Below are 14,138 nucleotides of genomic sequence, written 5' to 3'. Positions count from 1 at the left end.
AAACAAGCACCAAAACAGTGGCATCAAAAATTTGACTCTGTAATACTCTCAAATGGATTTATTCCTAATTCTTGTGACAAGTGTTTATACACAAAGACGTGCAAAACCACTGTAATATTCCTTTGTCTCTATGTCGACGATATGTTGATCATTAGTAATGATTTAAAAGGAATCTTAGAAACAAAGAAGTTTCTAACATCCACTTTCAAGATGAAAGATCTTGGACTTGTTGACACAATTTTAGGGATTAAGGTTAAGCGAAATAGTGGGGGTTATGAACTTAGTCAAACCCACTATATTGAGAAAATGCTTGATAAGTTTAAACATCTAAACTTTAAGGAAGTAACCACTCCATTTGATCATGCCAACAAACTTCAAAAGAATAATGGAAGATCAGTGGCTCAATTGGAATATGCAAGTGCAATAGGGTGTCTAATGTACCTAATGCAATGTACCAGACCCGACATATCATTTGCAGTCAGTAAAATGAGTCGATTTACTAGTAATCCAAGTAATGAACATTGGAAGGCAATTACAAGGATTTTTGGCTATCTACTGAAAACCAAGGACCTTGGTCTTCACTATGGAAGGTTCCCTGCCATATTAGAAGGATACACTGATGCGAGTTGGATATCTAATATTGGAGACCATAAATCTACAACTGGATGGATATTTACACTTGCTGGTGGAGCAATTTCTTGGAAGAGCAAGAAACAAACATGCATTACACTTTCGACCATGGAATCAGAGTTTGTGGCTCTCGCTTCCGCCGGTCAAGAAGCGGAATGGTTGAGGGATCTTCTGTTGGAAGTTCCATTGGCTAAAGACAATGTCTCAAAAGTGATGATACATTGCGATAGCCAAGCCACATTAGCAAGAGCATTCAGCGAAGTGTATAATGGAAAGTCTAGACATATAGGACTTAGACATTCGTTCGTAAGAAAATTGATTAAGGATGGAATCATTTCACTCACCTACATACGAACATGCTATAACTTAGCAGATCCGTTTACTAAGCCATTGGCCAGAGACTTAGTACGAACAACCTCGAGAGGAATGGGGTTGAAACTCCTTAAATAAAGGTTCCGACAGCGGCAGCAACCCAATCTTATGTTAACAAAACATTAACTTCAAGATTCAATGGGTAACAACAAGTCGTTGAATTGGATGTAAGTCAAGAATTTGGGAAATAAGGTTGACTGTGTTGAATTGAGGGTTGAGGTTTCCAAAACCTCTTAATGAAGTTCATTAACGAAGAAGAGTATCTATTGGAAAGGATGCTATATGAACCTCACCTATGTGAATTTTGAGATGGTGCCGTCTCAAAGTGAGAGTTGGAGTTTCTCTCATGAAAAATTCATGAAAAGGATAGCATATGGCCATAAATAAGTGCTAAGCGAGATATGTAAAGGAAGAACCTTTAAAGAGTGTGTGTAAGGTAACGCCGGTCTGATCCCATGGATTAATGGTTTAAAAGCTTTGCTACCAAACATTCCGATTAAACTCTGCGTTATCCTCACTAAGGTTAAGTTTAAAATCGAAAGATACCTAACTGTATTAACACTTTTTATATTTCACTATCTGGAATGATTTTTGTCATTATTAGAACTAGTGGGGGATTGTTGGAAATTGTTTTGCAATATTAGTTCCAAAATGCCAAAAGAGTTAAATAGCATTTAATGATTTGAATTCAATTTTTTAGTTATTGTTTTGTTTGAATTTTGAATTCAATTTTCATATCTTTTCATGAAATAGTGTCATATATGAAACATTGTGTTTTATGGTGAAATGGTGTTGTTTCATCAAAGGTTGCAAACTTTTGAAACAACATCCATATCTCCTATAAATATATGATTCTATTCAGAAAAATAACATAAGAACTAAAAACGAATTTCTCTTCCAAATTCCAGAAAACCTTCCTTACATTTCGGGTTCTTCACTTGTCTTGTGCAGACTCGAAATTAAGGCTGATATTATCCTGAGTGTTCTTGCATTTTCCAACTCTAAGACATAATAAAAGAGTGCTTGAAATACTTTTAAGGAAAGTGATTCTCAATCACGATTCAGTCCTGGATCCATTTAATTTTACCGAATTTTCTAACATCTACAACATGATCCTACCAACTTGTTTTCATAACTACAGCTATTTCACGTTGAAATTACTACAAAATTTGAAATGCTAGCATCTACAGCTATTTTACGTTGAAAATACTTGCGCCGCAAGTATTTCAGTTCACAAATTTTTTTAAAAACATGATAAAAAAAATGAGTTAAACTTTCTAATAAAAGAACCCTTAATACCAAACAAATTAATTTACATAACCTCACTACGAGTTCTAGGAATCTAATGCTGACTGTTAAAAACAACAGGCAGCATAGAAAGGGTGTAAGATCTAACATACTTACAAACCTAGGACAGAACATGACAGATTTAGATACACATGTAACACTTTTAGACAGGCTACTAGAAATAGTGCGAACGTGAACGTCTTAGTAAAAGGCTAACAGAAGTTGAAATAGAAGCAAACAATAGCAGTGCCAATGTTGCCAGTGTGAAAGCATTGGAGATGTCTGAGATGAAACAACTGAAGGATTTTGAGGAGCTTTTCCAGCAACAGCTGGAGCCACTGCATGCCCTTTGATTCTTTGCTGCTCATCTGCAGGCAGCGGGTTCGATGATGTCTTGTTTAGAGGGGATAGGGGCATCTTTTTACCAAGACTGAGGTCCTGACCTACAAATGAGTAAGATTTGAACTTAAGCTAAAAACATATATGGATCGTAACACATGAATTCCGAGTAGTGGCATCCTTCATTCTTTGGATGCACGTGATCAGGGGATATATACCCATCGGTTAGGGAAAAAACCCATAAATAAGTAAGTTTTGTGAGAAATAAACTGACTCACAATTTGAGCGTGACCATGCTAGCTTCTTGTTTTCCCTATCAAAAACCAACCGGTATCCCGTCATGTAATTTTCTGCAAATAATTTAATTAGCTTTATGGTCAAAATACCTTTTTCTTCAGAATCAAGAATAGGGGAAAATCAGTATACTTTTCTAGAGAAAATATGTAAACTTACGTCCAATTGTTCCCATATCCCCTTCGGTTGGCTGTATTGCTAAACAAAATCCATCAATTCCCTGCACCAAAATAACCGGTCATTATAATTTAGCTACGTCTGTTGCAAGAGAAATTACCCTTTTTTTCATTTCCCTTCTTACCAAGACAGCTAACTGAAAACTGAATTCTCATGTGGAAAACTTTTTCTATTACTATGTTAAACATTAAAATACGACACTAGAAAATAAGTATAATAATGTGTTTTATATAAAATCTATTTTGTTCTTGCAAAATAGAACAAGAGAAAAATAAATTTGTTCATTGCCCACATAGTAAATAAAAGTTCAAAAGTTGGCACTTCTTTTCTATTAGGTAGACATAAAGGGAAGTATTTCTTAAATAACTGGTTGCAAATAACTAGTCTATATCTACATTTATGATAAAGCCTCTTATGATCATATGTTTTACTTTTCACCCCACCTCCCAAAAGAAAAAGGAACCACATAATCCACACCTACCTGTTCGTTGTAAAATACAAACACGGGATTATAGACCACAAAACTGTTATTGTGTTGGAACGTGAGTGTCAATGCGGGAATCTTAGGCAGCTGTTGCGAACTGTTTAAAAGAAAAAACATCATCAGAAAGACCAAAATTTTCTAGCAAGAACCGAGAGAAGAGGCGGGAGAGGGAAAGAAAGAGATCTATCAAGTAAATGCACCTGGGTACATAACAATACTCCCAAGGAGATCCTGGAAAGGTTGATCTTGTAGCATTTACTTGTTTGTCAAACTGTCAAAAAAATCATATAAATATCCACAGAAGAGATTTACAATCATGAATTTCGAACGACAAAAGTACCTCCTCAGCTATTGCTTCATATGCATGACCCGGAAGAAACGTAAACGATGTCCCACTATCAAACTGAGCATTAAAACTTGTTAATTTAGGACAAGAATTCCCAATACAACAGGCCTCCACTCCAACAATGTAGGTTGAACTGAGCAGGAAAGTATCATAATTAGCAGGAGACCATTTTTGAAATTATTTTAGTATAGTAAAAGGTTGTAAAATAATTAAATGTAGATAATTTCATACAATAATCCATCCAAGGGCAAGAATGGAGTAGACTGTTGCACGGTTGATCCTTGATCACCAAAAAATAATCTACCGGAATCATCTTCATTAAAGCACAACGAAAAAGAATCATGGATTAATCCTGATTTAGCAAGAAAACTCGGAACTGAACTCTCTCCAGGTCCCAAACCAATGAGACCATCCGGAGCATTGCCATTCAAATATTCACCACTTTGCTTCATACCACACCTGCATTCAACAAAATTGATGTTAGTCGATAGGGACATACTGTTCAAAAGAGAAACACTGTCATCAGGCAAAGGGATGTTGAAGTGACAAGAACACAATCAATCGGGTATACCCGACAAGAACTGAAGCCTGAACAGAAGAGTTAGATGAGCTGCCACTGCCATCGCCGGATTGAAGATGCAATATGTCCTCAACTAACAATCCAGAACTTGATGTATTCTCTGACATGTAATTGATAGTATACGGACACTGCTGCTTGGAAGTTTTACAATTTGAACCCATATCACATAACCGATGGCTGCAAGATAGATGCTTGCTGGATAACGAACTAGAAGGGCTATACTCATTCAGATCTCTATCCTGCATAATAGATGCCCCATATGTGAGGGAGCACCTGCCAATCAATTACTGGAAATAAGTGCTAAACCAGCCACCAACTCTTAGCTTAGACTCTAAAAACTTCACCCAAACATGCACCTATAAAGCTGAGGTGCTAACATGTTATTTCCCATTACTAGTATTTAGCAGTGCTACCAAAATAGTACACGAGAGAGGGTTGTGGCATGAACATTGACACTTAGATTTTATCAATTTCAGGGACAAATCTCTAATTATATGTTTTGACTAGCATAAATAAATGCTTATCATGAGTCTCTATCTATAAGCTATTCCTATAACAAAAGATAAAGTTAAACCGATTTCACACACTATAAGTTTTTTCATATAAGCTATCATGAAGAACTTGTGGAAATACGATGAAAACAACTTATGAATGTCCTAATTTGCTTTCATAAGCTCTCCTAAATAGTACCACAAATGTGTACGCTGGTATTTAAACTCAAATAAGTAAATCCAATCTAATTACACATCAAGGCATTACATTTTCATATTGAATCTAACTCATCCTTATAAAACCAGGACTTAGGTATTCTCCATTACACCCCTCACGCCTAACACTATTGAGCGTTTGATACATATATATAAATGGTGGGTCATACGATGGATAGACTCTTTCTATATAGTATCTAACTCATCCTTACTAAACGGATTTTTAAAATGAAGGGTGTCACTCTTTATAAACTCTAATTTCAGAGACCTTCTTTCATACAATTACAAGTTAGTGTACATACCAAACTGGCATAGAAACTGGCAGACAAGGGAGCACACTGTATGCAATCACAAGGAACCCAAAGAAGATCACTCCCAGCATCCAATGCTACAAGAAACGAAGTACTCGGTGTCCCTATATCAATCCACATGTAATGCAACCTATTATCATTGCAAAAACAACAAAAATCAGAGTCAAAAATTCAAAAATCAAAAACAAAAAAACAGAAAGGAGAAGAATAAAAAATTACCAGGCTAAGTCGTTTCCAAACGACATCGTTTTGCTACCTTGAGAAGGAAACAGAAGCTGGTGACGAGCGCCACCGAGGTTAACTTTATGCCTGACAAAGTCGAATCTAAGAAGCCTGTGGTAGTAGTGCATGCTCCGCCGGACCGGCAAGTCACCGGTCTGAACCGGAACCGGATTCATTTCTTCGGAGAATCGGTGAACCAGCTTGGTGGAAAAGGTGGTCGGAACCTGCATTGCGTAAGTAACAGTCACCGAGAGTAGAAACGGAAGCAACAACCGCCACCGTGACGGCATCGGAGATCGAGATCTAGTAGTTTGTTTTTCCGATGGAGAAAGTGATTAGGTCGAGATTAGTGTTAATTAGTGAAAGTAATTAAGAGGTTATGAGTTGTTGAGTGAGGGGTGCGTAGTGTGCATCATCGTTCATTCATTCATCACTGTGTGTGGTGTGTCTGAGTGAGTGTGAATGAGAGTGACAAACTTGGTTTTCTATTTGTGGGTGGCGGAATAAAGTAGTTAACTGATGGAAAAAGGTAAGATAAATGTGATATTATTTTATTTTGTAATTAATTAAACTCATCATACATGATCATTAATATGTTTTTTTTATCAACGATTAATGTGTTTTTCTTATGAAGATGACTAATATAATATATGTTTGAAATTAAAAATAAATAAAAATTAATTATTAGGAACAATAATGTAATGCTAGGATGAAACGAAACGTCACGCGGATACTTGCCCCACCGTGTTTGAGAACAAAACGGTCTTTTTTGCTACGTGTCCATTTGTTTTTGCTGTTGTGGGCTTCCTGCATATTGCGATTTTATCATATTCCATATATTTTCTTATATGTTATCTCATATATTTCTATAGAAAATTTTACCCTGTAACCCTACAATTAATCCCATACCCCTACAAAAATTTAAAAATTCTCATTTTATCCTTAATTGGTTTTAACCAATTTATCATTTCATTTTTACCATTCTGTTGAAAATTGCAAAAATTACACATTCACACCCCTCGCACCGGAACTCTTTGGAGAAGACTTCCAGTATGTATTTTTCCAAACCGGAAGACTTTAGGAAAGACTTCCGGAACACAAAAAAAACAAACCGGAACACTTAAGGAAAGAGTTCCGGTTCATATAAAAAAAATTTCAAAAAAATTTGCATACCGAAACTCTTCTCCAAAGAGTTCCGGTATGCATTATGTGTGTTCCGGAAGTCTTTCCTAAAGTCTTCCGGTACCTTTTTTTTTTTAATTTTTTTTTTTAATTTTTTTTTTTTTTACAGAAATGGAAAATCTTCCCAAAATATGTGTAGATACTACTGATGCGTTTATGACGACGGAAAGATTTGGTACACGATAAGAGGTTATCAGATGGATTAAAAAGGTTGGAATCGACAATAAAGTAATTGTTATTATCAGTCGTTCAGATACTGAAACGGGGAAGAGAGGGAGAAGTAACAAAATAATATTTGGTTGTGATAAAGGTGGGAAACACAAGATTAGTGATAGTGGTACCCAAAGTGCTTCCAAGAAATGTGGATGTCCATTTAAAATCAGGTCGACTCCGGCGAAAGATGGATCTGGTTGGAAGATTGATGTAAAATGTGGGTTACATAATCATGGTTTACCTGATAGATTAGAAGGTCATTCGTTTATTGGTAGGTTGACCACAGATGAGAAGCAACATGTCGCTGATTTGGCAAAGAGACATGTAGCACCTAGAAACATTTTGCTTTCCTTGCAAGACAAGTTTCCTGAGAATGTCACTCGGATTACACAAGTATACAAGCATAAGAGTGTGATAGAAAAAGAGATAAGAGGTCCAAGGAGTGAGATACAACATTTGTTTAAGCTTATTGAGGATGCAGGATATGTGTATTGGAGTAGAAAACATGATGACTCGGAAGTGGTGAAAGAGATATTTTGGGCACATCCTGATTCAGTTAAGTTGTTGAATATATTTTCGATTGTGTTAGTTATGGATAGCACCTACAAGACAAACAAATATAGACAACCTTTGTTTGAAATTGTTGGCATGACATCGACTGAGTTGACTTTTGCTGTTGGATTTGCGTATATGGAGTCTGAGCAAACAGAGAATTTTTGCTGGGTACTGGAGAAATTAAAAGAGTTGTTTGTGAAGAAAGACATGTGTCCACAAGTGATTTTGACAGATAGAGATCTTGCTTTGATGAAAGCAATTGAAGTTGTGTTTCCCAACTCGATTAATTTGCTATGTAGATTTCACATTAACAAAAACGTTGGTGCCAAATGCAAACAACATGTGGTGAATGACCTGCAAAAGACGATAGACACATTATGGATGGAAGTTGTCTGGGCTAGTGATGAGGTTGAGTATGGTCAGCGGTTGCATCAAATTGAGCAAGCATGTGTTGATTATAGTGGATTTATTAATTATGTGAAAGACACATGGTTGACTCTACATAGGCATAGATTTGTTGGAGCATGGATTAATCGAGTCCTACATTTGGGTAACACAACGACTAATCGGTACGTCTTATAATTTTGTATGTGTTATTTTTATATCTGATATTATTTTTATGTTTTTTTATGTGTTATTTTGAATATCTGATATTTTTAATATTTGATATTTTCAATATCTAATGGTATTTTTTATATCTGATATTTTTAGGGTTGAATCTGCTCATTGGAAGTTAAAGCAGATGTTAGGAAACAGTATAGGTGACATGGTCAAATGTTGGGAAGCCATGAATAACAACTTGAGGTTACAACTGGGAAACATTAGAGCTTCATTTCAAAAGAGTTTTTATGAAGTTGAGCACGCGCACGTAAGTCCCTTTTATGGTTATTTGCGTGGTTCCGTATCTCGAGCTGCTTTGAGACGTATTGCTGAAGAGTTATTGAGAGTTGATTATGTTGGAACTAACAGGCAAATATGTGGTTGTACTCTTAGAACATCTTATGGATTACCTTGTGCTTGTGAGTTAGGAAGATACAGAGTAGGTGGTATACGGATACCCATTGATGTTGTTCATGTTCATTGGAGGAAACTAACTATGGAAGTTGAGTTAGAGATAGGTGAAGATGATGGATCAGAGGTGGATATGACGGTTGCAAAGGATGAGTTGTGGAGACGATTTAGGTCATTAGATGTTATTGGGAAAAGGGCATTAAGGAGTAGGGTGTGTGAACTAGCATACCCAACAATGACAACATTGTGTCCACCACCTGAGAAAATAAAAACCAAAGGAGGAGTGAAGAAGAAAGGGAAAAAACCAGCAGATTATGATGTTTATAGGGACCCTTCGTATCATGAGTATGTTGATAAGGCATCTCAATCTTCACAAAGGCAATCTCAACCATCACAGACTTTGAAGAAGATCAAATTATCAAAGAAGCAACCACAATTCATTGTTCAATTTCCTAATCATATTAGGTCATACATTGAAGATGTAGTTAATGTTGAATCAGATGGTAATTGTGGATTTAGAGCCATTGCATCATTGCATGGATATGGTGAGGATGGTTGGTCAATGGTTCGCAGAGAGTTGGGGTTGGAATTAATAGACAAGGATAGGTCAACTTTGTATGACAAGTTATTTTCTAATCGGTTGTCAGCTGTGAGAGAATCTTTGATGATAGAATCGTTTGGTTCACAGCCACCTGAAAAATGGATGAGTCTACCAGATATGGGTTACTTGATAGCGAATCGTTATAATGTTGTACTTGTCTGTTTAGGCAATTCGTGCCTCACTTTCTTTCCGATGACAAGTTCACATTCACCAAATGTCTCTATTTATTGCATTGGTTTTGTTAACCAGAATCATTGGGTTTAGGTATGTATTTATATGTCTAAATATTTTAATTATTCCAGTTAATATTTTATGTTATATGACTTAATCTTTTAATTATTTTACTTTATCAGGTTAACATGAAAGAGGGGTTTCCATTGCCACCGGTCACATTAGATTGGAAGAAATTTCGTTCTCATATAGCAACTACTTGGATGCTAGGATTTGCAGGACGTATGCAACATTGGCAATTACTTACACCTGTATTAGCATGATTATGTAATCAAAACATAAATATGTAATCAAAACATGAAATCTATATTATTATGTCTATTATATTCAAAGCTTAATACATATAATCAATGTGAACGAGAAATATGCAAAGCTTCAAATAAATCAGAAAACTGTGGATCTTCCTCTTCAGCATTAACCTGTCTCAGATAGCGACGAATCAATGTAGATACACGAGCCCAATCAGGATCAGATGGCCCGGCGTCATATACAGGAACGGGTACCTCTCTAGGAGCGTCACGATGGGGAGGGACCAACCGTGGATGGGAAACACGATAATACCACTCCAGATAACCGTTTACTACCTCAGATGGAGTGGTGGCCACGGAAGATGAACCGATCACATCGACAACACTCTGATGGTAACTGATCCAATCAACATCAATATCCGTCGCCATCATACAATCCAGAGGTGGGGATGGAACATACTGCCTATACCCGAACTGACGTAAACATCTATCAGGCAAGTATGGAACAACTGTTTCACCCCACTTCAAACAGCCCCTGTAAAGGCATATCTCATCAAATACACGCCATGCTCTATGATCCTCAAATGGTCGCCAGATGACGTCGGTAGGTGTCAGCTCGTCCAAAATAGGTCGTAAATCATCGACCTTCAGGACTCCCTGTCTATACGACCATCTCATCGCTCGGGGAAGACCACAGTTTCCAGCAGGATTCCAATTCTCCCCTCTTTTTCCAACAGTTGGAAAATACTCGTGAATCCAACACTGTTACAAAATAAAAACATAATAAATAAAACAAATTAAGTTACAATATTTTATAAAATGAATCCAACACTTAATTAACAAAATTAAATTATATACCTGTAGGAGAGTAGGATATCCACCTAGCTGTTTGCAACTGTACATGGACGCATCTCCAAGATATCGGTAGAGGGTAACTAGTGCAGCTGCTCCCCAACTATATCCTGAACATCCATCCAAGTCCCTAAACAGGAGGAGGTATCGTGCCTCTACAAGTGTAAAGGTCTTATCAGCAAATATGGTGGAACCCACCAACATCAATAGATATGCTCTAGTCGCATATGCCCAGCTGGAAGCAGCCCTATGATGTACAAATATATCATATAACCACTCCAACTTGTAATACGACCCCCTGCAGCTCCGAACATGTGACTGTGCCTGACCCTGTGACACTCCTAGGTAGTCAACAGCAAGTTCAACAGCTAGCTCTTCAGTCACATCCTGAGGACTCCAAAAGATACCCTAATGGGCAAGTGAAGTAGACATGCGACATCATCTAAAGTAATGCTCATTTCACCAAACGGCATGTGAAATGAAGATGTCTCTAGATGCCATCTTTCCACAAATGCAGAGACAAGATTTGTGTCTATCTTGTTCAGACTCGTTCTCTGCAGTGAAGCTAAACCGGATCTAGATACCCAACTCTCCATCTGTGGTGGAAGAGCCAATGGAACCCTAGAATTCAACTTCAGTCCATGTCCGACAACCTTCAACTCTTTCTTTGGTCCTCTTTCCTAAAAACAATTAAAACACATATTAGAAAACAAATTATAAAATATTCAACTATTATTCATTTTCAAATATAGTCCGTTTACTTACCTCACCGAACCATATATGTCGAGCAACATGATGCTCGTACTTCACCAAAAGAGATGTATCGTACGGCCCTCCTGGATATCCAGTCGGCTCAGCTGCAGCTGCAGATGAAGATGCACCCCGGTCTAACGTGCGGACTGGAATCCGGCCATCTGCACCTCTTCTTCGAACCACTGCAAAAATAATGTTAAAAAAAATAATTAAAATTAAAAAAAAAAAAAAAAATTACGTACCGGAACACTTCAAAGAAGAGTTCCGGTATACATCATCCAAACCGGAAGTCTTGAAGAAAGTGTTCCGGTATACAAGTATACAAACCGGAAGACTTTCTAGAAGACTTCTGGTTCAGTGTCCATAAAAACAACAAACCGGAACACTTTAGAGAAGTGTTCCGGTATACACTTTTCAAACCGGAAGACTTACTCTTAAGTGTTCCGGTATACAATGCAAAAACGCCAAAAAAATTTCTTCTCCGGAAGTCTTCAACGAAAATGGTAAAAAAAATTTGAAACGGAAAATATACCCTATTTATATGAGGGTATTTTGGTCAAAAAAAATTAAATGTAGGGATATGGGTACAATTGTAGGGGTATAGGGTAAAATTTTCATTTCTATAATATGCATGTTATTTTTCTCAAAATTTTATCAGAAAGTTTAGATAAAATATCGATAGAACATATAAAAATTTGATATAAATCTAAAATTTTGGTAGTGTATTTGAAAAATTCAGTGTATTAGATATTTCAAAAAATCGATATGCTATGGCATAAACTAATTTTTTTAAAGTGTTATTTTTTTATTGGATTTTTTTATTAAAGATGAAAAATCCGGTAGTGCAACAACTACCGGTTTTATCAAATCAATTATCAATTACCTGATTTTTAGTAGGTCGGGCAAAAATTTGATAGTGTTAATTGAACAATTGAGATTTTATCGACGGTTTTGTACGTATGTGATTGCATCAATCTTTTTGTATGGTCCAAAATGAATTCAAAGTTGTATAAATATGGGTCATGTGTTGTTAAAAAAAACATCTTTCAATTGTGAAGTCAAGTCTCTCTATGATGAATGTATTTTGATGAAGACAAAGCTCCAAGTAACAAGAAGGCAAAGATGTTACTCAATGATAAAGCATCTTGATTCAAGAAGTTAAGCTATTACATTTCAAGAAGGTATAATGAGAATATTTACCTTCACTAAAGTCTTAGATGCTCAAGTATTCAAACATTCATTGCATAACCTTTCATTATGCATGGAAAATGACTTAGGCTTAAATTCCTCATTTTCAAACTGGGCAAATCGATTTACCTCTTAGGGAAATCGATTTACCACTGAAGCCTACACATTTTTCAAATGCAAAGAACACATTTTTCAACTAGGTAAATCGATTTACCACTGAAGCATCACACTTCTAGAAGCAAAAATTTAATTTTTTGAACTAGGTAAATCGATTTACCTCTTAGGGAAATCGATTTACCATTATAAGTTTTTTGAAAAATTTTAAACGTTGCCACAGGGAAATCGATTTCCTCAGTATGTAAATCGATTTATCACTGTGCGTTTTTGAAAAATCAATAGCTTTTCAAACACCTCTTCTTGCACCACTTCATGGAATCATTTCATTTAATCTTGACAATTGTTCATTATTTTTTCAGAACATTACCATGTTTCGTTAGAGGTGTTATGCACATATAAATACATGATCTTTCAAATTCAAACTTCACCTCTTTCAATCAAACTCTTAGAATTTTCAGAATTCACATTTCTTGTTACCAACTTTCATTCAAGATATTTTCTGCATATTTTCATATCATTCCAACCAGAAAATACTTGAGCAATCTAATGTCTTTGTGTTTGTGAATTATTGTCATTGGAAGAGAAGATCAAGTACATTGATATATCACTTAGTATGATCATTATCGTACAAACTTTATATTCAAAAACCATTATTGTAATCCCTATCTTATTTTTCAGATTTGTTGAAAATAAGATTGTTTTGTAAACACATTGTTGTCCAGGATTGTTGAAAGCAAGAGAGTTGAGTTTGAGAGGATTGTTCTCATATTAACTTGGTGAATCACAAGAGGTTGTTCTTGGTGATTGTGTATGTCTTGTACAAGTCATAACAGATAGTAAAATCTCTTTCGTGTTGAAAGGGGGTTGGAGTACTCTCGATCTGTGAGGGGAACCAGGATATCTCTCTATGTTCATCTTTTCAGCATTTACCGCATTCATCACTTAGTAATCTCCCCCCCCCCCCCCCCCTTTTCTCTCTTAGGCTTATTCCTAACTTACATCAATGCCTCTATTTTTGTTTAATACAGAAGTGTATTTCAATGGGGTAAAACCTCTGATAGAGTTTCGGCTCCCTGAGGGCACCGCATCTATCGCCCTTCTGAGATTCAAGTTAAATGATATTTTGTCAGATATCGAGAATATAAAAGTTATTAAGATCTAGTTTCGTGAAGACTGGATTGATATTGATGGAAATGTGAACTACTAGTACAACCTTATTAAGTTGAAGACCGATGAAGATTTGAAAGTTATGTGGATAACATATCAATATAGGCTAACTAAGATACCTATCGAGTTTAATGCAACAAATTCTAGATCCATTGATGACATAATCAAGATGTTGAAACATCCAAAATCATATGGTAGTGTTTAGGTTTTTAAATTTATTGTTTTTTATTAAGTTATGTAATGGGCTGTCTAAGTTATGCAATTGTTTGTC

The 14,138-nt window shown here is 36.1% G+C and overlaps 1 protein-coding gene across 2 annotated transcripts; it reads right to left on the bottom strand.

The window, feature by feature from the left end:
• Positions 1-2,257: 2,257 nt before the first annotated feature.
• LOC127082860 (aspartic proteinase-like protein 1) lies at positions 2,258-6,282 on the bottom strand. 2 transcript variants are annotated; one of them, XM_051023092.1, is made up of 10 exons: positions 5,747-6,282; positions 5,519-5,657; positions 4,501-4,748; positions 4,161-4,388; positions 3,924-4,062; positions 3,784-3,854; positions 3,581-3,680; positions 3,082-3,142; positions 2,907-2,978; positions 2,258-2,732 (listed from the first exon to the last, which is right to left on the bottom strand). In XM_051023092.1, the coding sequence occupies exons 1-10, from the start codon at positions 6,037-6,039 to the stop codon at positions 2,491-2,493; spliced, it is 1,593 nt and encodes a 530-aa protein (XP_050879049.1). In that variant the 5' UTR covers positions 6,040-6,282; the 3' UTR covers positions 2,258-2,490. The 2 variants fall into 2 exon arrangements, with proteins under 2 accessions (XP_050879049.1, XP_050879050.1); XM_051023093.1 differs by lacking the exon at positions 5,747-6,282 and having other exon boundaries at positions 4,501-4,782; positions 5,519-5,658.
• Positions 6,283-14,138: the final 7,856 nt, after the last annotated feature.

This window comes from Lathyrus oleraceus, chromosome 5 (genome assembly GCF_024323335.1).
Source record: "Lathyrus oleraceus cultivar Zhongwan6 chromosome 5, CAAS_Psat_ZW6_1.0, whole genome shotgun sequence".
Lineage (NCBI taxonomy): Eukaryota > Viridiplantae > Streptophyta > Magnoliopsida > Fabales > Fabaceae > Lathyrus > Lathyrus oleraceus.
This window is presented reverse-complemented; position numbering and strand designations above follow the sequence as displayed.

Excerpts from the sequence above, each read along its gene's own strand:
- LOC127082860 (XM_051023092.1), bottom strand. The coding sequence starts at position 6,039 with ATGCCGTCACGGTGGCGGTTGTTGCTTCCGTTTCTACTCTCGGTGACT. Across the intron at positions 4,749-5,518 it reads CCAGTTTCTATGCCAGTTTG|GATAGAGATCTGAATGAGTA; the intron begins GTATGTACACTA and ends TCTATTATGCAG. Across the intron at positions 3,855-3,923 it reads ATGAAGCAATAGCTGAGGAG|TTTGACAAACAAGTAAATGC; the intron begins GTACTTTTGTCG and ends TTTTTTTGACAG.